The sequence below is a fragment of the Verticillium nonalfalfae genome, assembly GCF_003724135.2.
Source record: "Verticillium nonalfalfae strain VnAa140/NRRL 66861 chromosome Unknown scaffold_59, whole genome shotgun sequence".
Classification (NCBI taxonomy): domain Eukaryota; kingdom Fungi; phylum Ascomycota; class Sordariomycetes; order Glomerellales; family Plectosphaerellaceae; genus Verticillium; species Verticillium nonalfalfae.
In genome coordinates, this window is record NW_021167284.1 from 15,534 (window position 1) to 42,186 (window position 26,653).

General features: G+C 60.4%; 8 protein-coding genes across 8 annotated transcripts; 2 read left to right on the forward strand and 6 right to left on the reverse strand.

Annotated features, from left to right (window-relative positions):
- Positions 1-32: 32 nt before the first annotated feature.
- On the reverse strand, positions 33-1,442 carry NUDT7 (Peroxisomal coenzyme A diphosphatase nudt7; the record flags this gene model as incomplete). Its single annotated transcript, XM_028641465.1, has 2 exons — positions 33-862; positions 971-1,442. The coding sequence occupies 2 exons, from the start codon at positions 1,440-1,442 to the stop codon at positions 33-35; spliced, it is 1,302 nt and encodes a 433-aa protein (XP_028494458.1).
- A 503-nt stretch (positions 1,443-1,945) lies between these two features.
- Positions 1,946-3,196, reverse strand: D7B24_007356 (uncharacterized protein; the record flags this gene model as incomplete). Its single annotated transcript, XM_028641466.1, has 1 exon — positions 1,946-3,196. One exon carries the CDS (start codon positions 3,194-3,196, stop codon positions 1,946-1,948), a length of 1,251 nt encoding a protein of 416 aa, XP_028494459.1.
- A 799-nt stretch (positions 3,197-3,995) lies between these two features.
- MCM4 (DNA replication licensing factor, mcm4 component) lies at positions 3,996-7,203 on the reverse strand (the record flags this gene model as incomplete). Its single annotated transcript, XM_028641467.1, has 3 exons — positions 3,996-4,577; positions 4,638-6,760; positions 6,822-7,203. 3 exons carry the CDS (start codon positions 7,201-7,203, stop codon positions 3,996-3,998), a joined length of 3,087 nt encoding a protein of 1,028 aa, XP_028494460.1.
- A 503-nt stretch (positions 7,204-7,706) lies between these two features.
- On the forward strand, positions 7,707-8,702 carry RET3 (Golgi-to-ER vesicle coat component; the record flags this gene model as incomplete). Its single annotated transcript, XM_028641468.1, has 7 exons — positions 7,707-7,786; positions 7,837-7,880; positions 7,942-8,061; positions 8,120-8,180; positions 8,232-8,285; positions 8,359-8,395; positions 8,499-8,702. 7 exons carry the CDS (start codon positions 7,707-7,709, stop codon positions 8,700-8,702), a joined length of 600 nt encoding a protein of 199 aa, XP_028494461.1.
- Positions 8,703-8,948: 246 nt separating this feature from the next.
- D7B24_007359 (uncharacterized protein) lies at positions 8,949-10,286 on the reverse strand (the record flags this gene model as incomplete). The annotated part of the gene is made up of 1 exon (XM_028641469.1): positions 8,949-10,286. One exon carries the CDS (start codon positions 10,284-10,286, stop codon positions 8,949-8,951), a length of 1,338 nt encoding a protein of 445 aa, XP_028494462.1.
- A 1,707-nt stretch (positions 10,287-11,993) lies between these two features.
- D7B24_007360 (uncharacterized protein) lies at positions 11,994-12,926 on the forward strand (the record flags this gene model as incomplete). The annotated part of the gene is made up of 1 exon (XM_028641470.1): positions 11,994-12,926. The coding sequence occupies one exon, from the start codon at positions 11,994-11,996 to the stop codon at positions 12,924-12,926; it is 933 nt and encodes a 310-aa protein (XP_028494463.1).
- A 1,311-nt stretch (positions 12,927-14,237) lies between these two features.
- Positions 14,238-23,398, reverse strand: D7B24_007361 (uncharacterized protein; the record flags this gene model as incomplete). The annotated part of the gene is made up of 9 exons (XM_028641471.1): positions 14,238-15,434; positions 15,494-16,838; positions 17,204-17,738; positions 17,792-19,087; positions 19,144-20,320; positions 20,383-20,553; positions 21,424-21,612; positions 21,691-23,157; positions 23,216-23,398. The coding sequence occupies 9 exons, from the start codon at positions 23,396-23,398 to the stop codon at positions 14,238-14,240; spliced, it is 7,560 nt and encodes a 2,519-aa protein (XP_028494464.1).
- Positions 23,399-24,035: 637 nt separating this feature from the next.
- VTC4 (vacuolar transporter chaperone) lies at positions 24,036-26,486 on the reverse strand (the record flags this gene model as incomplete). Its single annotated transcript, XM_028641472.1, has 3 exons — positions 24,036-24,317; positions 24,368-25,990; positions 26,043-26,486. 3 exons carry the CDS (start codon positions 26,484-26,486, stop codon positions 24,036-24,038), a joined length of 2,349 nt encoding a protein of 782 aa, XP_028494465.1.
- Positions 26,487-26,653: the final 167 nt, after the last annotated feature.

The window sequence follows — 26,653 nt, forward strand, 5'->3', positions numbered from 1 at the left end:
TGCAAATGCAAAGAGAAAGAAACAACAAAGCTCTACATCTTGGCCGGCTCTCCAGCTCCTTCTGCTGCTCCTGCTGCTCCTGCTGCTGTAGCCTTGGTCTCCTCCTTGAGAGCTGGGTCGGAAGCGACGTCCGGCTTGGGCTTCTTCGTGTCGAAGAAGCCCCCGTCCTTCTCCACCGTCTTGATGATGTCCTCGTCGCCGTGGTGCGGGTTGTGCTCGAACTCGGGCGTCTCGCCGTACGCAAGCCGCGCCGCATCGACGAGAATGTGCGCCGTCATGCCCCAGACCTTGTACCGCGCGACCTGCTCCTCCTCGAGCTTCGCCGCGAGCTTCGCCTGCGCCTGCGCATCCGCGTCGGCTGGGGCCTCGTCTTGCTGCTTTTCGTCTTGCGCACGCGCCACGGCGGGCGGCACCTCGGGCTGCACCTCGGGCTTGGACACGCGCTGCGCGTCGACGGGGACGTAGAAGTTGTGCACGCGCCACGGCGACTCGCCAAAGTTGACCCAGCGGCCGTCGTACCAGTGGCCCGGCGGGTGGGTGCGGCCCGTCGCCTCGTCCTGGGCGCGCAGAAAGTTGTGGAAGGGGGCCGAGAAGACGGCGGCGACCTCCTTGGCGTCGAGGACGGGGATCATGGCCTCGGCCGGCGGAGGGGCGTCGGCATGGGCGTCCGCTGCGCCGGGCGGTCTCGTTTCCGTCGTCTGGTCGGTGTGCAGGAAGGCGACGCAGGGGCGCACGACGATCTGGGTCTGGGCGATGTTGCAAGGTAGTTCGCAGAGCGACTCGATGCGGAAGGGGGCGGGCAGGGGGTGATGTATGTTGGGCAGGCCGATTTCCTCAAAGGCCTCGCGGCGGGCAATCTGGTCTGGGCCGAGTCAGCAAGGGGTGGGTCTCGATCCGAGGCATGGCAGGGTGTAGATGCAGCAGCAGCAGCAGCAGCAGCAAGCGAGCAGCGGAAGAGAGATGGACATACAGGGCGTCTCGTGAACGTCATCGGCCTTGCCACCAGGGAAAGCAGCGTGTCCAGAGTAACTGCGCAGGCTGGCGGCGCGCATGGTGATGACGACCCTCAAATCGCCACGGCGATCGGCAAATAGGAGGAGAAGCACGGCAGCGCGGCGGCTGGCGGGCAGGCGGTCCCATGTTGGCAGAGGCGGCGGCCTGTATGCTCGGAGGCGGGCGAGGGCGGCCGCCGATTGCGCTGTCAGCGGCGACATGGCGGCGGCATCCCAGTAGGAGGAGTCGAGATCGAGGTCGAGGTTGGAGCCTGTGTCAGCCTCGGGTCGAGAAGCCGAGGCTTTCCGCAGGTAGGTGACAAAGTTGCTGAGGTCTTCTTCGGTGGGTTGAGGTAGAGCAGTAGGTCCGAGTGGAATGCCGTGTGGTGGAATGGCGGCCTCGTGAAGTACGCTGCTGTCGCTGGACGCGGCTAGCGGTTGTGTGCTCATGGTGGTGAAAGAGGGAGAAGATGGGGGGGAGTATAGAATATTGGAGATGCCGTCACAAGATGATTCAGGTCCGTCGCAGGCACAACCATCTTGGGTACTTAGGTAGGCAGGTGGGGTTTTAGCGGTTCCTGTCTGTGTCTAGGTATGCCGCTTAGCAAGCCTAAGTACCTACCAAGCCTACCTATCATGTAGGCACCTACAGACCAGGGACATGGTGGGGCACGGCGATCGGGTGAGCTGGGCCGTCATGAGGCCGGGGCGCCGAATGCGGGGGCGGGGCTGCCTCGGAGTTCCTGCCAGCCTCGTCTGTGCTGTGCTGTGCCTGTGCCTGTCCCTGAACAGGATTGATTGCCTGAACAGGATTGATACACGACGAAGCGATGGGACACGATCAAACAAACCAACGACACCACAGATGGCCTGGCCAGCCCATTATGCCAAAATCATCTCTATTGCCCTAGTTCCAGCTATGCCTGGTCCAAACGTTCTGTCTTCTCCACCAGTCACACCCGTGCTCCATCGTTCAGGACCTTGATCTTCCCCTTGAGAGCCTCCCGCCGTCTCTCCTCCTCCGCAATAGCACGTCCGTGGCCAGACGTCCTCTTGGCCTGAGCCAACAGCTCGTTCCACTGCCTGTTGATTTTCTGCAGCAGACCTGGAGACGCAGGCCCTGGCTTGACTCCAGAGTCAAAGCCGCCTGTCCCAGGACCGGCGAGGAAGATGGGCCTTGGTGTATCCGGGCCGCTCGCCCTCCTCGATCTCATGGGGATGATGGGTCCTTGCTCGCCATTCCGCTCAGGTATTTGCTCATCTCCACCAGCAGAGCGCACTTCACTACTCCTGCGTCGAAAGACCCTCGAAAACGCCCCCGAATATCTCTCCCTCCTACCAACCTTCGTCTCCTCCAGGTCGAACCGCGAACCCCCCGATCCCGGCGGATACGGCGTCCTCGCCACATCCGTCGACGCCGGCATCGCCCCCGTCTCGACCCTCGCCGGAACACCCCTCCTTCGTCCCGTCTGGCCCACATTGTCCGCGAAGCTCAACGTGCTGCTACGCCCACCACCCCGCGTCAGAACAGCAAGCTGCGTCGCCGTCGCGTGATACAGGTCCCGCGCCACGTCGACGCTGTGCTCGTTGTAGTTGCTCCGCCGCGCGGGAATCGTCTCAAAGTGATGCAGGCTCGGCGAGCGGGGCCCCGCCGGCAGAGACGCGCGCCGCGCGGGCTCGCGTTCGAAAATGCCCAGCGTGCGCGCCGGCTCGGAGAGCGGCAGGTCGTGCTCCGTGCTGTAGATGCTGCTTGTTCGTGAGGCAGGGATCGTCATCGCCTGGATGTCATGGTCTCCTGCCACCGTGCGGTCTTGTGCCCCCGAAGTGTCGACATGTAGTGCATCGTCGTTCGCGCGGGGCGGGGCGGGGCGGCTCGCGTGGCCGTCGTCGAGACGAGGTCGCTGCGCCGGCGGCAGGACGCCACTTTCAAAGGACATTTTCTCCGACGAGTCGGCAGAGGAGCGTCTCGGAGGCGGGGTCTGCCATCGGGACACCTCGCTCTGCCACCGCGGAGCCGGCGGTGGAGGTGGTCGTGGCGGGGCGCTGGTTCGGGGACCTCCAAAGTCGGCCCACGAGCGGGTATGTTCGTGAAGCGCGATCGGCTTCCTCTTCGACCTCAGGGGCGGCGGCGGCGGAAGAGGCTGGCTGGGGGGGATGCCGATTTCCATACCGCCGAAAACTTGGTCTGGCTTGCGATGATTCATGCTGCGAGAAACAGTGCGATGGAGCGATGGCGGGCGGTTGCTATCGGAGCGCAGTGCGAGACTGTTGAAAAGGGAATGCCGCATGGGGACATACTTAGGCGTCTACGCGCGTTGGCAGACGACAAAGGCGACGTCGCCGAGTCACTGGTTTCAATAATGAGAAGAACCCATCGCTCGACGGCCCTTTGTGACTTGAGCCATGTATGACTTGGCAATGTTGTGTGGCGCATGAATGACAAACAAAGATGGGTGCAGTGCTGATGAGCTGCTTCCAAGTCAGCGAAGACCGTAGCGTGACTTGTTCCTTTCTTGTGGTTGCTCAGAGCGGTGTTAGACTGCCTTATTAAGAGAACAAACACCAGCATCACAATCGAGAGGGACCAAGAATATGTGGTGGCGTCTAGACGCTGGGCTCGAGCTTCCATTCTCAGACACGTTGCTAGCTTTGAGACAGCAAAGAACATTGGTTATGAAAGTGTCAATGCGAGGATCGAGGATGAGGACGAGTAGAGGCAGACAGCTTAGCGACACCCATCCACTCCCAACATGTCGATTTCCAGATCCCAACTCAGCGTGCCAATCCCGTCAGTCAGGTCTGCTCGACTCGGCGGGTTGACTACGAGCACAAGCACGGCAGCTTCACATGCATCCTTGAAAAAATGGTATTCATTGCGTGAGACGATTCGAGATCATGACATAACCCCCTCCCAACACAGCCGTTCCCTCTCCGCATACGCCATTATCGTGAACCACAGTCCTATCCCCATATCCTTCGTGCTTCATTCCCCCAACACGCCGCTTACACTACAGCCGTGACGCGCCTGACGTTTCTCCTCGCGCCCTCGCCGCTGATCATGACGAGGCCCTCCATCTCCAGCGCCCGCATCGTCTCGCTAAAGTCAGCCTGCTCCACGGCCACGCTCGCGCCCTCGCTCAGCTGCTTGGCGACCTCGCTGTAGCGCACCGACTGTCCCGCGCTCGTGAGCTCGTCCAGCAGTCTCAGGATGGCGTCCTTGATCTCCTCGCGGCGCCTGCGCTCGGCGGAGCTCGTGCCCTCGGTGAGCAGGCTCATGTCGATGCGGCCCTGCGAGTCCGTGGCCGCCGTCTTGAGCGCCGACCGGATGAGGCGGCACGCCTCCTTGACGTCGTCGCGCGTGACGGTCGTCGAGAGGCGCATCTTGGCGTGCGCTTCGGCGAGACGAATCATGGACTCGAGCTGACGCGTCGTCGCCGTGATGCGCTTCTCGGCGGCGCGGACGTCCTGGCCGAGCTTGCGCATGTCGACGTAGTTCTCGACGAGCTCCTGGGCTGCGTCCTGTGAGATGGTCGGGTGGATGTTGGCGCGGGCGTAGGAGATGTAGGAGGTCAGGAATTCGACGGGCTGAAGTTCGTTAGTCGCCCAGTCACTTGCAAGAAAAGGTATCAGGGCTAGGAAACGTACCAGAATGTCCAGCTCCGTGGCGGCCGAGTCTGGCGTGTCCTCGAGGTAGAGGGAGAGAAGATGGCGAGCGAGCTTGCGGTCCGTCTTCTCGTCAACGCGATCCAGAATGAGGTAGACGAGATCAAAACGAGACAGTAGTGTCGGAGGCAGATCAATGTTTTGCGGCACGGGAAGATCCGGGTTGTATCGACTGCCGATGGGGTTGGCTGAGGCCAGAATACTGGTGCGAGCGTTCAGCGTCGTGATGATGCCCGCCTTGGCCACCGAAACAGTCTGCTGCTCCATCACTTCATGAAGCACTGAGCGGGTGGCGTCGGACATCTTGTCGAATTCGTCGATGCAGCACACGCCGCCGTCGGACAGGACAAGAGCACCAGACTCGAGCACGAGTTGCCTGCTCTCAGGATCCCTCGTGACGTATGCGGTCAGGCCGACAGCGGAAGAGCCCTTGCCACTGGTGTAGACGCCGCGCGGAGCAATCTTGTGGATGTAGCCGAGAAGCTGCGACTTCGACGTCGACGGGTCACCGCAGAGCAGCACGTTGATATCGCCTCTGTACTTGGGGCTACCTCCCTTCTGGAAGGTCTTGTTGGTGCCGCCAAACAGCTGGAGGAGAATGCCCTTCTTGACATCGTCCATTTCGTAGATCGATGGTGCCAGCGATCGCGACAGAAGATCGTAAATGTCGGACCGTGCGGCCGTTTCTTGAATCTTGGCTTCCTCTTCGGCCGACAGCTTGCGCGTCTCCTCCTTGCCCTCGAGCTCGTTCTCGTCGTCGCCCTCGAGCATCAAAGTCGAGGGGTCCATGCCCATCCTCTTCTTGTCCACCTTTTGCACATGCAGCACATCCACGTATGTCTTGTATACGCTCTTGATTGTCCTCTGTCGGGGATTGACCCTGACAGGGCTGGATCGAAAGATACCGGTGAGCTCCACGCGGTCACCAGCTTTGCAAAAGTCGACCAGGTCGTGGCCACATGACACAGACACAGAGTGAGGGGTTTGGCCGGCAGGTACAGAGTCTGGCGTCTCCTGGAGCTTGATGATCTGCTTGTCCTCGAATGTGCATCGGTTGTGGACGATCTGCATCGAGTTGTCGGAACCGCACCGAGGCCTGGGGCACTTGGTCGGCTCGCTGATCTTGCCGCGATCGAGACCGACGTTGACCGAGTGGTTGCAGACGTTGCATCGGAAGAAGGCGTCCTTCATGTCGGGGATGATGGGGCTCGTGCGGATGACGAGACCCTTGATGCTGACGAGCTGGTCCAGGTCTGATGGGTTGAGATCACGCAGGTTCGTCGTGGTCGCGAGGCCATAGGGCCTGACTTTGTAGACCATCTGTGATACCGCATCTTCCATGGACTGCTGGTCTGGTTGGCCGCCCGGCGAAGGGGCTCCATCAGGGCGGTCGGAGCTGGGGAAGACGGGTTCGGAGCTTTGCGAGCTGATCTGGTGAGAGCTCCGACCTGCGGTACTCTGGGACCGACGCTGCATATCCTCAGCCGCGGCGAGCTCCGTCATGATGTCATGCACAGACTGGTCCATGATAGGGACGAGATCCTGGGGATAGGACTGAATCTGGTGCCAGAACTTGCGGGTGGGCGGGTAGGCGTTCACATCGGCAAGGTCCAGGTACATTTTTGTGTTGCCCAGCAGCAGCATTGTCTGGAGCTGCTCCATGTAAGGCTTGGACTCGGCGTCCGGCGCCGCCTTGACCTCAGCCTCCGAGGCCCCGTCCTTGTACATGCGATACTTCTTTGTGAAGTGGCGCAAAAAGTCCTTAAAGGCGGTGAAGGAATCGTCGACGGAAATATTCGTTCCCCAAACAAGGGCTTCGTTGGCACCGCCCAGGCGGTTGGCCTCTGACGTGTTGGGGTCGCGGTTGCTGAAGGAGGCGGGGTCCGAACCAGGCACACTGCCGTCGCGCGTGATCCTGCCCGACTCGTTCAGGAAAATACGGTGAATGGGCTGAGCGGACAGACCCATCTCCTGGCGGCTGCGGGAGTAGGCAGAGCCGGAGCGCTGTCCGACAAAGAGAGCACTGCTTTCGCTGCGCAACTCAGATTGGGCTGGCCGTGACCGGCCAGGACTAGAGCTGGGATCATAGCGAACGGGGGATGAGTCTACGACGGGGGGGCCGGTCAGTACATATGTGGGGGTTTTAGTATGCTCTGCGCTTCTGACCTCTGACGGTGCCGCTGGCGCGGGGTGTTCTATCGCCGTCAATCGACTGCGTCTCGGTCTGTTGGCGCAATGGAGAGCTGGGCGCCGCTGTAGCGGTACTCTGGCTGTTCGTCATGTGTCGAAGCGGCGAGGACACATCGCCGAGCGCGGGGCCGGTGCGGCGATTGCCCCCCACGGCAGGAGAGGACTGGTAAAAGAGAGGACTCGACTGCAAGCGCGAGGATGGGGGGTTCTGTCGGGGCGTCTGCGACCCGGCGGGTGCTTCAGCATCGTCGGAAGCGAGGGGCGCGGGGCTGCTCTTGGGAACCTCTGCGTTCCTGGTGGAGCGGCGCGGTGTCCCGACCTGGGAGCTACGAGTCGATCGTTTGCTCGGGGACGACATGTTGGACGATTGTAGCGAACAACGATTGCCGATGAAGAGCGGATGCGACAGCGCAGGGTTGAGGGTGAATGGCGGGTTGATGATCGCAGGAAGGGAGGGGGGGGGGGTTGAAAGTCGAAGTGGGCTGGCGACGACAGCAAATTGGCACTCTACGCGCTCTCACGCTCACTAGGGCAACCCCGACGCGTTTCAGGGGGTTTGTCGACGCGTGCCACTTAACGCGGTACGTGGAAAGAGTACCTTTGGCTCCCCCGCCCTTAAAGAGGTACGTACCCTGGAAGGCGTCGTTCTGAACCGGAACGGCTCAACATTGCGCCCGCTACACTGAGAACCCCACCCAAGCACCGTGTCCAATGCGCCGTCGTGAGTGGGTGGTGAGCGCCAGGCTGGACACTTGTGCTGTCACGGATCGCAACCCACCAAGCCGAAGCTCACCGCGATACCCAGATACCCAGATACCCAGATACCCAGTTCCGACCTCAAGCTCGACACATACCAGCACCATGGCGCCCGCTCTGTCGCTCTTCTCGGTGAACGCCGTCATCATCCTCAACACGGAGGACGGCACGAGGCTCTTTGCCAAGTACGGACCTCGAGCCCACCGAGACGCTCGCCTGGTACTGACAGTCCCAGGTACTACAATGCGCCCCACGAGGCCCTGACCGGCGGCAAGGAAGGTATGGACTGCAGACGCGGACTGGCGTTTTCCGGTTGTCCGAGCTGACGAGGTGCCTACAGGCTCTGCTCACCCCAACCCGTACCCCGATGTCAAGTCGCAAAAGACGTTTGAGAAGGGTCTCCTCGAGAAGACGGCCAAGCAGACCAGCGATATCATCCTCTACGACAACAGGATCTGCCGTGAGCACGACGTTGAGACATGGCCCTGCGCAAGTTGCTGATACGGACGTGTGTGCAGTGTTCAAGATGGAGTCGGACGTCATGATCTACATTGTCGGCAGCGTCGACGAGAACGAGGTGTAGGGGAGTCACTGTGAAGCTGTGAACCACGTGAAGCTTACGATTGCCAGGCTCCTGTACAACGCCATTCTCTGCATCAGGGACAGCTTGCATCTCCTGTTCAAGTGAGTCGTGGCACCGTCCTACTTGCGGTCTACCCGAAGAAAAATATCCAGAGCTAATTGCGTTCCATGACAGGTCCAGCGTCGACAAACGCACCTGCGTCGAGAACTACGTACGTCCATCATCTCTCGGCCGGTCCACGGACACAAGCTGGTCCACGCACAAGCCGGCCCACGGACACAACCCGATCTAGAACACAGAGCTGACTGCTGCAGGACCTCGTCTCGCTCGCCATTGACGAGATCATCGACGACGGCATCATCCTCGAGACGGACCCCACCATTATCGTGCAGCGCGTGAGCAAGGCCCCCGCCCAGGACGTCGACCTGCGCCGCATCGACCTCAGCGAACAGGGCGTCAACAACCTGGCGCAACTAGGAAAGTCGAAGCTTGCCGACTGGTTGAGGCAGGGCCTGTAGAGAGGAGGAGGGGGGGGCGGACGTGAAAGGGGGTCCATGTGGCTGGCTGGGTGCAACGGAGTTCTCGGGTCCTACAGGGCATCGCATGCATTGTTCGTCATGTTTGTCATGAAAAGTAGAAGTTCCCCCAGCCCAAGCTCGGGGCGGAGGGGGGGAGGGGGCAAGATGATGATTTGATGTTTTTAGAAAACCATCCTGAAGCCCGTCTATGTGTCTCTATGTTTTTTTTCCCATCGCAGCCGGCTCTCAGACTCTCGTCTCCGACGCTGCTTTGCGCAGCCTGTTCATGACGGCAGCCGCAATATCGTCCCCATCATCGACGCCGTCCACAAAAATCATGGCGACGCCCCTCCTGTCCAGCGCCCGGAGCGCAGAGAACAGGCCCTTGGCGATGCCCGGAATGGTCTCGCCGAGGTCGATGTCGAGGATGGTCGCCAGCGCCTCGCCATCGTCGCCCAGCAGCTCGCCCTCGACAATCTCGAACACCGTCTCGTCGCTCGCCTCCGCCTTGACGGCCTCGGCCGCCACGACGGGCACGCCGCGGTACCGGCTCCCCACGGCGCCGACGCTCTTCCACCGCCGCGTGCGGATGACGCCCATTTTCCTGACGCCGGCGGCAAGCCCGTCCGGTCCACCGGTAACAGGCAGGTCGAGCGCCCGCCGCAGATCCTCGGCGGCGATGCCGTCGGCGCCGCTCGCGCCGGCGGCCTCGTACAGCACGACGGTCGCGCTGGGGCTGTAGTGCTTGTACTTCATGCCGGGGGCGCGCGGGGCGGCGGCGCCCTCCTCGCTGGCGTCGCGGTAGCCCTTGACGGCGCGGGCCCAGCCGGGACAGGCGGGGAGGCGGTCGAGGGCGATGCCGCCGGGGCGCAGGACGACGGGGGGGTCGCAGAGGCCGTCGACGACGGTGCTCTCGACGCCGACGTCGCAGGGGCCGGCGTCGAGGATGAGCTCGATGCGGCCGGCGAGGTCGTCGAGGACGTGGCGCGCGGCGGTCGGCGAGGGCTTGGTCGAGGCGTTGGCGGACGGGCCGGCGAGGGGCGTGTCGGCGAGGGCGATGAGGGAGAGGGCCAGGGGCGAGGCGGGCATGCGGACGGCGAAGGTCGGCGGGCCGGCCGTCACCTCGGGGGCCAGCGGCGAGGGCGAGGGCAGGGGCAGGAGGATGGTCAGGGGCCCCGGCCAGAAGCGCTCGAGGAGGGGCTTGTAGATGGCCGGGATGGGGTCGGCGGCGGCAGCAGCGGTGTCGACGGCATCTGGTGTGTCGGACGGCGGCGGCGGGGCCAGGAAGCGGCGCAGCATGGTGAGGTCGCTGACGTGGATGATGAGGGGGTTGTCGGAGGGCCGGCCCTTGGCGGCGTAGATGCCCTTGACGGCGGCGGAGCGGGTGGCGTCGGCGCCGAGGCCGTAGACGGTCTCCGTGGGGAAGGCGACGGGGGTGTCGTTGGTGCGCAGGTAGGCGGCGGCTTCACGCAGTTCGGCCGTGGCCACGGGGTCGGAGGCCACCTGCCATCGGCCGAGCCTCTCGCCGCCTTGTTCGAAGTGGCCGAGCTCTTTGCTCTTGACCTTGACGATCCGTGTTTCCATGGTGAGAGGTCGTCTCCTGTGTGGGGTGTGCGTGCGCGTGGTATGCGAGAGGGCTGTGCGCCACCGGCTGCTTACACGGGGCCAGGTGATGAGAGCCAACGTGAGGTTGGCGCTGCGGCGAGGCTGCGATTGTGTGATGCCTTTGGTCGAGATCGTCTTCTTCTTCAACGGCCCTGAATGATGTGTGACAGACGAGACTGTGGTTACAGTGTGCTGGGTATGTGCTGGGTACCTTTTAAGGTACGTTGTTGATGAGATCGTTCCCTCAAGACATGAGATGTGGATGGGTTGATGAATGCCTTGGGTTGAGTCACGCAGAAGTTTTTCTGCTGGCGCAAAATTTCGACATGGCTGCCACGACCAGCCAACGGTGACGGCTGAGCACGGTCAACGGGCGACAACAAGGTGCATGGACATGGCCAAAAATCACGACGAAGAGGCACGTTGGAGATTTCCACCTCTTGGTCTCCGTTCGTTGTCTACCGTGGTGTGGTTATGCTGAAGCAAAGGAGATGCTGATCGATCTCTGCGCTGACATGTGCGATGGATTGACCTCACCTATTCCAGGTTCAATCAAAGTCAAATTGCGCCTTGGCGGCAGCATCACGGCCGACTGAAAGCTTGCTAGATTGCCCTCGTATTCGTCTTCTGCGCCTGCAACAAGTGCGCCTGCAACAAGGTATGGGCGTTTTGGGAGCATCATGCAAAGGAGTTTGGGGAGCATCATGCCAAAGGATGCCTTCAGTGGGATTCTCACAGCCTTCTCGAGCTGGATTCACCTTACCCACATACACAGAGAGAGAGACACACACGGGTGACCCGCCAAGCGCAATCTTGGCATTCGCCGTCGCAGAGGCTGCCTCGCTGAGACCTCTTCTCTTCTTCGGGCTGCCTCGCTGACAGAACAAGCCGTCTTGGGCGCTCAGCGGAGACTCGGGCCTCGGGTTGCGCCGACTACAAAGCAAGATATGGTCGCCGACGAACGGGATGACAAACCGGCAATTGGGCCGATCCCGCCCCTGTAGGTCTCTCCATGGCCTTGGACGCCATCGCTTCTCTCTCTCTCTCTCTCTCTCTTTGTTCTAGTCGCACTCGTTCTCGCTAGCCCTCGTCTGCTGGACCCTCGATTCCGCTGCGGAGTTTCGGCGCGCCATAGGAATGCCACCCAAGATGAGAAAGCCAGGCCAAGCCCGGATGGATCGTGAAAAATCAACTGCCATGACCCATGACCTGACAGGACGGACGCCTGGTAGCTTCGGCATGTGGCGCCCCACGCAGGCCCCGGACCCCGAGACCAGGACATGGCCCTGTTCTGTTTCGTTGGCTGTCTCGGACTTAGGACGTAGCTTGACCACAGCAGCATGGCGCGATGCGCACGCCTCGCAACGGCACCCTGGCCACATGGCTCATCATACTAGGTGCCCTCAAGGCGACGTATGCCTCGCTAGTCATCGCGTACTGGCGCAGACAAGGGGTCCCGAACGTCAAACTCCGCGTGGTGTTCTCGTCTACGTGCTTTTCAGGTAAGGTGCCTAGGTAGGCAAGGTAGGTAGGGACCGGTGATGCCCCGGCGTACATAAATGACACTGGCCCCGGGTGGCCAAGAATCCCGTCTCTCTCCATCGCCAGCAGCAGCATCAAGCAGACACTACCATCCCAGCCCAGTGAACCAACTCGTTCAAACGTCACCCTCCATCACCATCCATCATGGTCTCCTTTAACCCCGACAAGGACATTCCTGACCTCTCCGGCCGTGTCATCCTCGTGACCGGCGGCAACATCGGCATCGGCAAGGAGACCGTCTTGCAGCTGAGCAAGCACAAGCCGGCACACATCTACCTCGCGGCGCGCACCGAGTCCAAGGCCCAGGCCGCCATCGAGGAGATTCGCAAGATCGTGCCCAACGCGGCGCCCATCTCCTTCCTGAGCCTCGACCTCACCTCCTTCGACAGCATCAAGAAGGCCGCCGCCGAGTTCCTGTCCAAGTCGGACAGGCTCGACATTCTCATCAACAACGCCGGCATCATGGCCACGCCCAACGGCACCACCAAGGAGGGCTACGAGATCCAGTTCGGCACCAACCACGTCGGCCACGCCCTCCTCACCAACCTCCTGCTGCCCACCCTCAAGCGCACCGCCGCCGCCACGTCGCCGCCGCGCGACGTCCGCATCGTCAACCTCTCGTCGCTCCTCGAGAACGCGGCCCCGGCCACCAACCCCTACGACTTTGCCGGGCTCAAGACCGAACACACCTCCGTCAGCACCTTCACCCGCTACGGCATTTCCAAGCTCGCCAACGTCCACCACGCCAGCGCCCTCGCCCGCCGCCACCCCGACCTCAAGGTCGTCTCCATCCACCCCGGCGTCGTCCGCACCAACCTCACCGCCTCCGGCCCCGGCGCCAAGTGGCCCGTCTTCAAGCCCGTCTTCTCCGTCCTCAGCCTCTTCCTGACCAACGTCGCCAACGGCACCAAGAACAGCCTCTGGGCCGCCACGAGCCCCGACGTCCAGTCCGGCGGCTTCTACTTCCCCGTCGGCCTGCCCGTCAAGGACACCAAGGCCAGCAAGAACGCCAGGGACAAGGACCTCGAGGAGCAGCTCTGGGCGTGGACCGAGAAGGAGCTGGCGTCGCACGTCTAGCGTGGCCTCTTGATTCTACCTTTTTTTTTCTTTTCTTTTAATTGTTGTTCTTCTCCTTCTCATTCCGTTTTATGATATCCCGTCGTGTCTATTTCGGGACCTTGGACTCCCATGTGCGAGGCGTTGGAGATAGTAGATAATACCATTTTTCATCCAATGACAGATTTCATCACACTACGGCTTTCATCAAAATATAGACATATCTTTCCACCCTTCAATCCCGTTTCCTGCATACACGTCCTCCAACAGATGTTTGGTCCTTTCCATGCTCCAGTGAAACCACCCGGATGAATCTGCCAATTGCATAACGAAACCGTCCAATTCGAAATACACACCATCTCTTCTGCAGTATTGTGATCCTTCGCCAAGAGTACCACCCGAGGTGACATGCTGCACCACCAGACACCCCACGAGGAACGCTCAGTACTTTCGTTCCCAGTGGTCGCACAAACAACCCCCCGGGCAGATGCCTCGGCCCCCGCAGCTCAGCGTAGTCGGCCATGTCGGATTACATGATCAGTCCGCCTCCGAGCCACCCCGGCCAGGGCCTCTTTCGAGCGACCAAGTAATCATCACGGAGGGTTTCGCATGGATGATTCAGCATGCGACATCAAGACTTACCCCTTCGAGAGAAAAAAAACCCTCCGATAGTAGCATGCAACGTGTTGGTCAGAAAGGCAGCGCGCGTTCGTGAGGAATGCTCCGGAGGATTTCGTCAAGCATGCTCTCTGCTACGTGCTTGGTCCCCGGCCTGCTACTGAAGAGTTGGGCATCTGGGAGGAACGGCGTTTACGCACGGTAACGCCGGCAAGGCCACGACGTGCCGCGTGCAGGGGGGAGGGACCGGCAGCTCGCTAGTCTGGAGCAGCTGTGTCCATGAGATCGGCATTCGAGTGGAAGACACACACCCCCATGGCTTGTAATCTCCCCATACGCAGAGGACAACTGCGTTCTGACAGGTGTGCGATAAGGCAGGAAGGCCAGGGCCGCGGCAGCTGGGCGATCCGCAGCTCCGCTCGTCGAGCGAACTACGGGGGCTGCCGCTGGCGGACCTTCATGGCGGCGTGGCGGACTTTGGCCGTCCTGGGCGTTTCGTTTCGAGAGCGGCCATCACGAATGGGGGGAAATCGCGACGGCTGATCGAGCGCAGTGTCTGTGGTGGAGGGCGACACGAGACGGTCGCACACAGGCGGGGATGAGAGGCAACGGGAGACAGGACATGCTCGTCATCACTATGGCCTTGCTTTGCTTTTCTCTAACGCTCGTTTTCCATGCCACGCAGAATCACAAATTGCCCTGCCACGGAGGCGGTTATCCCTCCCGGATGAGATTTCTCGCCCGCCTCCTCTCCTCCTCGGTCAACACCCAGATCATGCCGTCCTCGTCGTCGTCGTCCGCCGCAGCCATCTCCCGCCACTCCTCGTCCTCCATGTTGGCCACCATGAGAATCTGCGACGACCGCGCAAAGAGCTCCCGCACGCCGTAGTTGCCCCTGGCCACCGTGCCGACGATGCTCGAAAAGTCGCGCTCCATGCGGATGACGCCAAACGCGCTGGCCCGGCTCTTCCACGCCCGCTGCTCGAGGACCCTCGCGAGGTACCGCGCCGTGATGTCATGCACCGTCGTGAACGTGTGCGGCGTCATGAGCCGCGCGACGGGCTTCATGAGCTGGTCCCAGCCGTGCTCGAACCGGCGCGGCACCTGCTCGAGGACCTGCTCCTCGCTCTCGCCCACCTGCTCCGCGTACTCGGCGAGCTCGTCCTCCGTGAACGAATAGTCCGTGTCGCGGAACGTGTCGCTGAAGACGGGCCGCAGGCGGGGCTTGACGACCTGGTTGAAGAGCACCTGGAGGCCTTCGTTCATCAGTTCGGTCGTCTTGGCCGTGAAGTTGGCGAGCAGCGTCTCGAGGCTGGATGCCACAAAGGTGGCGTCCCGCTCAAACGGAAAGGACTCTCGGAGGGAGCCCTCGCCTGTCGTCGTGCCGAGGGCGGCCTCAGAGCCGCCCGTCTTGCTGTGGATGATGCGCGTGAGGTACTCGTTGGCCGTGTCGAGACTGTTGATGAGCACGATGAACTGGATGATCTTGTCCTCTGGCGGGAAACCACCGGAGACGAGCGGCTTGGGGAACGACTCGTCGCGCATCTTGCGCTGGACCATGCCGACGAAATCGGCAGTGAGAACACGTTCGATGGCTGACACCACCGATGTGACCACGCCTCTTTGAAATGTGGAGACGGACTTTTGAAGCACGGCGCTGACAACGTACATGACGTCGTCCACCGCGGATATGATGTTGGGCGAATTCGTGTCGATCGGCTTGCTCAGGTTGAGGGACAGGCCCGCGGGTTGCTCGTCCAGCTGGAAGGCCTTCTCGACGGACCGCCGGAAGAAAAAGGTCATCATGGTATTGTAGGGCGTCGTCAGCTTGTCTGCCACTTTTCGGCTGAGGTTGGATTTCGTGAGCAAGTCGGGCATCACAAGGTCGGCTTCCTCGGGGGTTTCAGGGTCCTAGAAGTACAGTCAGTCATAGTCGTGGCCATTGACCCTTGCATCACACGTAGACGTACCCTGGCCTTGCCAGCCAGGAAGCGGGCGTACAAGGACCATCGCCCGAGCATGACAGCAATCTCGCTGAGCACGCCGTCGACCTCCTTCATGTTGACGCCCTCATCCTCGCTCTGCCGCTGGTTCGTAGAGCCCAGGCCCGTCGCTGGCGAGTTGACCCGCGGCGTCCCGCCTCGTTGCGGTGGCAGGAAGCTCTGCACGAGGAACGAGAAGGGATAACTCTTGACATCCTTGATCCGCCGCACGACGTCCCGCTCGTCCGCCCACGAATCCAGAATGATGCCACCCTGGACATCGGCCTCCTGCTGCAGCCTCTCAATGACGCGTACCATCTTGCCCGACCCGTAGTGCCTCTCGACAAGTCCGCCGTGTCCGTCGACGATCCTCGCAATGTGGTCAAACAGCCTCGTCAGCGCGTTGGCGTAGAAGAACCCATCCCTCTTGGCCGACGACGCGCCCGGCCCCTCCTTCAACACGGACCGCGCCGTGCCGGCGACGCCCTGGCAGACGTAGCGGCCGTAGACGTCGAGGCCGACGTCGGTCCTGCCGATGAGGGGGAACAGCTTGAAGAAGCGCGTGACCTTGGCGCCGTCGCCCTCGGCGGCGGCCCTCTCAAACTCGCGCAGGAACAGGCCGCAGAGGCTGGCGCGGGCGTCCTCGAGCGTGACCCACGGCGCGTCGGGCACCTCGACGGTCGGCACAATCTCGGCGGCGAAGCGGCCGCGCGTGATGGCCTCGGGCACGAGGGCCGCGCGCGCGAGGTAGCCGGCGGCGGCCTCCCAGTCCTGCGGCGCGCCCATGCTGCCGACGACGCCGAGCACGCAGGCCCGCAGCTCGGCGACCTGCCGCACCACCTCGAGCGTCGCCTCGACGCGGCCCTTTTCGAGGTCGAGCGTCCGCACCCGGCGCGAGAGCCCGCCCGCCGTCTCGGCCGCCGACGCCAGCATCTTGTTGCCCACGCCGCGGGCGGCGATCACCTGCGCGCCGAGAGACGCCCGCAGCAGGTCGAGCCGGCCCAGCTCGCGGGCTAGGTCGGCCTGGGAGCCCAGGAGCGTGTGGAGGCGGGACGTGATGCTGGACTCGCGGGCGTGGAGGATCGACAGGGCGGCGCGCACCTCGGCGGCTGTCGAGGCGGCATCTATGGAAGGCTGCGTCGTGCCGGTAGCGACAGTGGCGCCGGCGGCTGCTGCTGCTGTTGCTGGACCGTTGTGGTTCGGGAGGAGGGGAGTTGTTGGGATGCCATGGTTGTTGCTACTGTTGCTGACGCTGAAGCTGTTGAGGCGGGCAGGGGGCACGCCGTTCGTAGAGACGGACATTGGCGTGAGCGGGCTCGTACGTGCATAGCTTCTAGAGCTCGCCAGCCGTGTAGGAAGTTGTCGGGAAAGGATTGGGGCGCCGATATCTCGCTAGAGCTGAAGCATGGCGTTGAAGGTCGGAGGTGAACATATGACGAAGGGGGGGGGGGGGGACCCTTAGCTGGCCCGATGCCAGGTGGGCTGCTCGGTGTGGGGCCCCCCTCACCGGGGTCTAAGCGAGGGGCTCGGTGAGTGGACGAGGTTCAGATCGTGTCATTTGACCACCAGAAGAATACTGCCCACAGAGCCATGGACGGTCCTTGGGGACAGGTTGTAACCAATGTACAGGTTGTATAAATCTCATCTTACAAGGCCGTCAAGCACACTAGGCTACATTATCTACTATGCTGCTCTTACACCGCCTGGCTGTACCCGCCCCCTATCCTTCGCCGAGCGTACTTCCAATATTTCCTAAATTCATCTGCCCAGAACACCGTGCTGCAGAGCACAACGAGCCTCACCAAGTCAAAGAAGCCCAAGGCCTCCGTCTGGAACACCTCCTGCAGCCAAGGGAAATAGATGACGAGCAGCTGGCCCACGAGACTGAGCGCCACAGCCCAGTTGAAGAGCACGTTGGAGAACAGACCAATCTCGCCACGGAGAATCGACTTGGACTCGGAGCGGCACGACAGGGCGTTGAACATGTCGAAGAGGACAAAGCACGTAAACGTCATGGTCGTGTCGCGGCGCGAGACCTCGCCATCCGACAGCATCTCGTGGCGGTAGACGAGCATGGTGCCCGTCATGATGATAGCCGCTGAGGTCATGACGCGGGAGAGCACAGTACGGGTGAGGACGGCGTCGCCCCGTTTCCTCGGCGGACGGTTCATGACGTCCTTGTCAACCTTCTCGACACCGAGTGATTGCGCGGGAGGGCCGTCCATGATGATGTCTAGCTGGGTTAGCGTGATTTCTCTCCCGACAATGAAAAGGACGCCGACTCACTGATCCAAAGAATCTGCATCGCATTCAGAGGCGACGGGTGTCCCAGCAGGGTGCAGAAGAAGACGAGCGACAGACTGGCGGCACTCGTGCTCAGCTGGAAGGTCAGGAAGTTTTGGATGTTGTTGAAGATGCCCTTGCCCTCCTCGATCGCTCGAAGGATCGTCGAGAAGTCGTCATCTGTGAGAATCATGTCCGCTGCTTCCTTGGCGACATCCGTACCATGCAGACCCATGGAAATTCCAATGTCGGCCTTCTTCAGCGCCGGCGCATCGTTGACGCCGTCGCCTGTCATGGCGACAATATTGCCGCGAGACTGAAACGCGCGGATAATCTTCAGCTTGTGATCGGGGTTTGTGCGGGCAAAGATGTTGGTGTGCTGCATGGCCTGCGCAAGCTCCTCCTCCGACATGGCCTCGATCTCGTCTCCCCTGAGGACGGGGCGCACGGTGGACTGGCTCGAGCCGTGTTCGACTGCGTGCGGAACCGGCATACCGAGCTGCCTGCCGATGGCAGCGGCCGTCGTCTCGGCGTCACCGGTGATCATGACGACCTTGACACCACCGCGCATCAGACGCCTGATCGACTTGCCAACACCAGGCCTGGGCGGGTCGCTCATGCCGACGAGCCCGGCAAACGTCAGTCCCTTGTAGTTGTCGTCGGGGCCAGCAAAGTACGAGCCGTTGGAGGCCGGCTTGTTCTTGTTTGACCTGACGGCACCACTGGCAAAGGCCAGAACTCGCAGACCGCGGGAAGCCATGTCCTCCGCGGCATCGAGTGCCTCCTTTCGGCGCGTAGCGTCGAGCACGACCTCCCGTCCGTCCCTCGTGAGATACGTGTCGCAAGCCTCGAGAACTCGGTCGATGGAGCCCTTCATGTACGAAAAGTCCTTGTCGTTCTTTCCTTCGCCTCCAATCGTGACGCCCATCCACTTTCTCTCCGAGCTGAAGGGAACCTCGCCGATGCGTGTACCAATCGACTCGCGCACATCGTGTTCCTTGAAACGATCAAGCAGATCCAGCATGGCCACATCCGTAGGCTGGCCGGTCCACCGGGTGTACGTGGAAGGGTTGTCGCCGCCTTGCGTAGAGGAGAGCACAGCCCGGGCAGCCGCACCATTTTCAGTGTACTGGCGGGCGAGACGGCCGTTGTTTGCAATGTTGCCAATGCGAAGAATGCGCAGCGTTGCGGCGTCGGGCTTTGTCTCGGTGGCCTCGTCATCCGAGTCAACATCAAAAGCCTCGATGGAGCCGAAACACCACATCTTAGTGATGGTCATGTGGTTCATAGTAAGAGTGCCTGATACAAGTCAGCATTCGACCAAGCCCTGGCCGGGGAACGGGAGGATGGCATACCTGTCTTATCGGTGCAAACAACGTTCACCGAACCCAGAGTCTCAACTTTTGGCATCTTGCGCACGATGGCGTGGTGTCCCGCCATGCGGTGCACGCCGAGGGCAAGGGTGACGGTCACAATGATGGGCAGTCCCTCGGGAATGGCTGCGACAGCCAGCGAGATGGAGATTTGGAAGATCTCAAGCAACTTCTTTCCCTGCAGCCAGCCCACGAACGAGATCATGCCAATAATGACAAAGGACACCTTGCTGAGCTGCGAGCCCAGGTCGTCCATCGACAGCTGCAGAGGCGAACGGGGGCTTTCCGTCCCGGACACACTCGTCGCGATGGTACCAAAGTGTGTGTTGCCGCCTGTCGCGAACACGATGCCCTGGCCGTAGCCCGATTTGACGAGAGTGCCCATGTACGCGACATTGTGCTCGCCATCATCCCCGCCGTCCCTGTTCGACGAGACGGCCGACCCAGCGGGGCTCGGCGGTTCGAGCTTGTTGCTGCCGCCGAGGTGTGTCGTCGGTGTAGGGCGTGTGCGCGCGTTGGCTGTGACCCTTACCGGCTCGTTCTCGCCAGTGAGGTTGGAAGCGTCAATGGTCAGATCAGCAGCCTTGGTCACGCGGATATCGGCGGGGATGCGATCACCCGTAGTGAAGAGGACCAGGTCGCCGGGGACGAGCTGCGCAGCCATGACCTTGGAAGAAGCCACCTCCAATGCCTCCTCGATCGCCGTGGCCGTATCGGTGGGCGCTCCCTCGACTTTGGCGTTCGTGGAACCAACGGGCCAGGAGCCGGACGAAGGCCCCTTTTGCTCGCCGCGGATGAGGTGGGCGTGGTTGGGGACGAGACCGCTGAGGGCCTCGATCGACTTTTCAGACCGATACTCCTGTACGAAACCGACGGTGACCACAATGGTGACGGCAACGGTGATGCTGACGGCGTCATCAGTGTTGCCGAGGAAAATCGAAGCGCCAGCCGAGACGAGAAGCAGGACGATCAGCGGCTCCTGAAACTGCTTGACGAAGCGCAGCCATAATGGTTCGGGCGCATCGTGAGGAATCTCGTTCGGCCCGTAGTCGTGGAGGCGACCTGAGGCGGACGCCGGCGCCAGGCCATGTGTGAGGGAGGTCTGCAGTCGAGAGGCAGTTTCGGCCGGGGTCATGAACGAGTACTGTTCGGCAACGCTCTATGATCGATCTCGCTGTTAGCTACGTTCACGGCTCGGCAGTGCGGGCGTGCGGCTCTCACTCTTGACTGCGCAGACGTGGTGCGGTTGTAGGCTGGTCGCGCCGGGGCTTCCTTCTCGAAGCCGCCATCGTGGGACGCCCCGGTGATCTTGGGCGTGTAGTTGGACGTGGGCAGCAGCGAGTCGTTCTTCTTGAGGCTGCCCTGGTCATCGCCGTCGCCTCGCCATGGCCACTGCATCGCGTCGTGGTCCGGGACTCGGGAAGGGGCTACCTGTTGTGACCAGCAGACCTCATGGAGGATGACCAGGTTAAGGGGGACTCCAATGGTAAATGCGCTATGCGTTATCGCTGTCGAGGGCTACCGAGTCGGGAAGCTCGGGGGATGGTTGGCTCGTCTCGACAAGTTTCGATAGGTAGGTAGATCAGCTGGTTGAGTTTGAAGCCCGTGACATGTCTGACTTGAGAGTGATCAGATTGCGCTTCAAGGAGACGGAGGAAAGATGGCCGTTTGGACCAGGTAGCAGGAATTGGATGGGTGAATCCGATCGGAGACCTGGGCAAGATTAAAGATCAACGTGTTACAGCGCTGGGACCATTGGGGGGGCCGCTGGGGGCCAGGTGGTGGAGCTCGTCGGCCAGGGTCTGGGTACTTGGTACTTTAACGTTATTAGCTCTCGAGGCCCAGCCTTGGGGACGACGTGGACGAGGCACGCCAGGTGCCAGGTGAGCTTGGTGAGCTTGATTGGCCCCGACCTGGCCTTGTTGTCCGTTTCGGCCACTAGCAAACGCTTCCGACAGCGGGACCGTTGAATCCCTTGGCTCCACTAGGGCGAGCCTACTCAGGGGGCCTTTCCAGTGGGGATCCAATTCCGAGGCTGACTGGCGAAGGAGCTCAGACTGACTGATGTTGCTTTGCGATCACTTCACGATCCTCGGGTACCAGATCCGATGGCCAATGATCTGCATAATGGGAAAGGCAGCATTCATCTCCATCTGTCTCATACAAGCTTGGAATCTGGGATGGCGTCGCTTGGTTGAGGGGGAACCTGGTTGATGCGGCCAACTCACCTCCTGAGTTTTGATGGTCATGTGATTGACTCACGAATTCTAGATATCGAAGTTGGACATTACTCTTCACAAAATCTCCGAATTCGAGCCTAACACAATTTTCCTGGGGTTCTTCCCTGGGACTTTTCAGCATGGCAATGACAAGCTCAGTATCTGAGCTTGACAGTGAGCCGCAGTTCTGGCAGGATTGCCTAAAAAGTCGTGCTGGTATTTTAAACGTGTTCTGTGTTAAACAAATACCCAAAATCATGGACTCAAGAAAGGATGTGCATATTGCCTTCAAGCAACATCAGCTACTCACGGCCTTCCTCGCAGCGTCCAACGCCGCCTCGAGTGTCTTCACCAGATCCCCCGCCGCCTCCAAGCCCGCCGAGATCCTGACACTCTCCCGCAGCAGACCATATCCTCGATGATACTCTGCATCCTCCGGATTCCTGTTAAACACGAGCTCCACATAGCACAGCGCCAGCGTCTTCGGCGCTCCAAGATGTGGGCCGTGATAGAACTGCAGCGCCTCATAGAAAGCCTTGGCGGCCACAGTGTTCGTAAAGTCCACTGTGAGAAGACATCCGCCTCCCGGCTCAGGCAGCTCCTCCGTCGGCCGGCGCAAGAATGACGCAAATATATTGTAGTCGGCCATCTGCGTCGGATACCGCACGCGAAGAATCGGCGAGGACGGGTCGAGATCCCGCGTCTGTGCCGCGAGATACGCGGCCATGATTCCCGCATTGGTATTATGCACGGCCGTCCGCTCAAGATAGGAATCCGAGTTGGCGAGCAGCACCGCGGCGTCATCACGGAAGACTTCGTTGTGGGAGTGCGTGTCCCAGAGCTTCCTCAGCTCGGCGTGCCGCGGTGCCAGGGGGTTCAGTGCCGCCGAGCCCCCCATGACGTTCGCGTAGCCGGAAAAGGTCTTTGCAAGGCTTGTGACGATCAAATCGCAGTAAGGAAGAACATCGATATTGGCAAAGGATCCGACTGTCTCGTCAATCACGAAGAAGAAACCGAACTTCCGCGACAAGACCTGGATGCGGCGCAGGTCGACGCTGGCGAGGAGGGGGTTGGAGGGAAACTCGACGAGGACGTACGTCACGTCCCGGCCCTGAGCAGCCTCCTCCTCCAGCCAAGATTCGAACACGTCGAGGCCAGCGGAGTCTACAGGACCGAAGTGCTTGTAGCCGTGTGGCGAGGTCTCCAAAAGCAACTGAATCGTGCTGGGAAAGGTAATGCCAAGAATGACGACGGTGCCGGGGCGGTGTGCGACTAACTGACTGTGCGTTGTGTAGATGGCGGCCATTCCTGTTGGGTAGAGGTAAATATCGTCGAGAGTGACCCTGATCTTCTCAGGGTCGACGGAAGCCCTGTGAAGGAGCCCAGAGATCCGCTCCCTCAATTTCGCGTGATCTGCTGTTTCGGGGAGGAACGTTCCTTGCGGAGGAGCTTCAGTAGTGGACACCGACTTGACCAGTGTGAATGTGTCGATTTGTGAGAGAAGATATTCCGACAAGCGGATGGACAGTCCTATGCCAGGATTCATCCAGGCACCTATGACACCAGATGTCTTTGCCGCAGGAAATGCAACGACATACAGCCGGATGCCAGCCACGTCGACAACATGAAGCTGCAGTTCTTCCAGCGAGACGATGGGCTCACGACGGTGAGGACTGGTCACATGCTTGGCAATCATTTGAAAGACACCAGGGTCAGTGAAAGCCAACAGCGACAGACCCTCGGCAAGGTGTAGCTTCCCAGCGAGAGCCCCGAACAACTAGCAGCACCCATAGTCAGTATACGCCTTGTATGATGGGAGGCTGTGATCCACTTACGAGCTTGACATCCTGGAATGGACCGAAGCGTGGATAAATGTGCACAATCTGTGACATGACGCCCTTGTCTCCCTCCCGCAACTTGACCGCATTGTCCCATCCCCGCAAGTTCGTTGTAATGGCGTACTTTGACTCCGGGGGCACGCATCGGCCAAACACACCCTCCGCAACGAGGGCAGTCATCCTGACGGCTCAAGAGCTATCCGCGCAATGGAGAATACCGAGTCGTCTTCTCAGCTACTGGCTGTATGCTGATTCTTGCTGATCATCAGACCTCAGAGGCAGGGAAAGCAAGCACGAGCAGTGTGGGCAGTTCGAGTGCGGCTCCTCCGGCGGCTGAGACATCGGGGTTTAGCCCGTACTTATGCATCTGCAGCTGGGACCCCAAGGAATAGCCAATTCACGCAGTGGTGTGATTCTTGGCTGGCTCTCAGTTTTGTCTAATGCAAGTTGATTGCTGAACGATATGTCGGAGTTGTCTAGGGCTGACAGCAGCTGACCTCGGAGCTAGCAGGAAGCTTCGTCTAGCCGAGCGAACCCCAACTTTCTGAGGTAGGCGCCGTCGCCTCACTGAGCTCGGCATTGAGAAGCCGCGATCGAGACTAGGGCGGACTGACACAGGACGAACGCTGGAAAGGATCTATACTCTCACTCCCTTACTATAAACAATGCGCTGCTGTATCTTTAATTGGATCCAAAAGAAGAAAAAGCGCAAAATACAATCCTCGGACCTAAATACACCCTCTCTCCACAGACGTGGTGGCCTCGCGTCACCAATCACTCAACACCATACACAAGTCGTTATTACACACCTAGTTGCTCACCAAACCTCACGCTCCCGACCCTCGAATGCAAAGTTCAGGCACACGGCCACGAAAAGAGCTCCGCAGAGGACGCTTGGCCCCCAGCGATCGTAGAACTTAATGTTGCGTCTGTTGCGAATGGCGCTACTGCGGTACAGGTAGATAGCGACCGAGTAACAGAGCGAGAGGATAGCAAGCAGGGTGAAGACGCCAGCCACGATGAACGACGCGCTTGTAGGGCTTGTGCCGAAGTTCATCAGTGTCACGGCTACGGTGCCCACGTAAATGGAATACTCAAGCTGTGAAATGGTAAGCATTTTTCTTTGTGAGCTCGGCCGAACAGACTTACCCAACCCAAGAACGTCCTCTCAGCCGCGAAGTACACCTTTGGCTCCACACGCACGGGAACGTAGATCTTCTTTCCCTTGGGTGCCTTGAATTTCTTCGTCTGGATCTCACCACTTCCGAAGAGGGTAGTCTGCACCTCTCTCCTGGGGATCACTGAACCGCGGGGGTGGGGGATCACCCACTTGAGGACTTCGAGCGCCTCGTGGCCAAAGGCTGCGCCCTTCGTCTTCGCCAGCGTTGAGTAGTAGGTCCAGCCGCCGACCCTCCTAGCCTCCTCGAGGGCCTCATTCGGGTCGTACTCCTCATCCGAGTCGTAGATGTAGTCTGCGTCAACAGCAGCGACACCATCAGCCGTCTGGTCTTCAATGTCGACGCCGGCGCCGTTGCCAGCACCCGCCCTGCTTGACTCTCCATTGCCCCCTGCGCTGACCTGCTTGTTGCTCGCGGCTGGTGCACGGAGCTCCTCGTCATCTGAATCAAATTCGTCTTCCTCGTCGTCTTCGTCAGAGGTTGTCGTGTTCGCAGAATGACCTCCACGGTGAATGCCAAAGTCATGTGTTATAGGTTTCCTGATGTCAACGTCCATCTGAGGCATCCAGAAGGGCAACAGATCGATCCTTTCGGGAAACAGGCATGCCACACCGTGGATGAACTTGGAGAACTTGGGCACCGCCTCCACCAGGTGGCTTGAAATCAGCTGACGCACCCACTCGGGAGGCTCTTGACCCATTTGCGTCTGGAGCTTGACCTCAAGGACAGCGTAGGGGAAGCGGACAATGTCCTTCGGCGGCAGCTGAGAGAACGGCCAGTCAATACCGATGTCCATCCGCCTCCAGTTGTCGCCAGAACGCTGCTCGCCATCCAGATTGTCCTCGCGAACCATGGTAAGCTCGGTGTCGAGAGAAATTCGTACGCGCGCGTCGGCAGGAAGCTGGAAGGCAGTTCTGTTGTAGAATGACCGACACACAGGCTTGTAACCCTTCTTGAGGCACGAGTACTGAACTTCGGCCGCCAGTCTTTGGTCTTCGTCAATCTGCTTTGTGGGCTTCTTGCCCTCCTTCCTCGCCTTCTCGAAGATAGCCGCGGGGAGGAGTTCGCCTCGCATGTATGCGTTGACGTTCTTCTCCTTGACAGAGAAACGAGCCTTGACTGACTTCTCGCCGGTCCAGTCCTCGCGATGAGTTTTGCGCTCGACGAAAATGTTCTCGCTTTGCATTCCGCCGTACCACCGCAGACGGATAGCCTCGGCACCCTCCGTCTTCTTCAAACGACCTTCGTACAGGTCCCACTTGTCGGGGTTGTCGTAGTAGATGGAGGTAATAGCAGAGTCCTGTGTATCGAACTCCTTGCTGGCGTTGAAGACGAGCACGGGCAAGTGCTTGAGGATGATGAGCTTCAGCTCAGTGACGTTGTCAGGGTGGACCCAGTATTTTGTGGTATTACGGACGAAGCTGCCCTGGCTACCTCCAGCCGCGCTATCACCCTTGACGGGGTTGCCGCGAGTTCGAACAAGATCGTAGAGCTTGGACAGCTGGACGACGGAAGCGTCATAGTTCTCCTTGTAGAACGGCTTGGCCTTGAGACGGGTGTCGAATGCGGGCTTCAGGTGCCAGCCAGTCATTTTCTGTATTCGTCAGTACACAGGATTCATTCCACCCAAGGTCTCCCGTCCTTACGTCGTGCTTCTTAATGATCTTGTAGAAGCCGGTGTAGTTCAGCTGCACGAACTTGGCGAGGTCGTGGACGTCGGCGATGACATCACTGAGGGCCTCCTCCAACAGCATGAACTCCTCCTCGCTGGGGCCAGCCTCCTGCGGGCCGCGCTCAAGCAGGCGAGCGACGACGCTGCGCACCTCCTTCTCGCTGACGGCGATGCGCCTGGAGATTTCCATGGCCTTCACCTGCTGCTTCGTGTGGACCTTGTCAAGCTCAACCTCGAGCTTCTTCACGAAGCGTGTCTCGTCCTCCTCGGTCCAGTCGCGGCGGCGTTCGCCATTGTCGGTATCGTTCAGAAAGGGACCGGTCGCGTTCTTCAGCTCTTTCTTGAGAACATCGTAGTCGATGTAGTACCACTGGTACTCTCGAATGATGCTCGAGCGGAGCTGCTCGCCGAACTTCATGACGATGATGCCTGGGGGTGCGCGCCAGGGGATATCGTGGCGTCGGAGTCGGGTTGACCTCCAGTATCTTTGCCGGGTCCTGAGGTCTTGGACAATTAGCATGGGGGTGCAAGAGCGAAGGCGAGCACGAAGCCTGGCCGGGATGCTGGCTGAAAGTACCTGTTCGG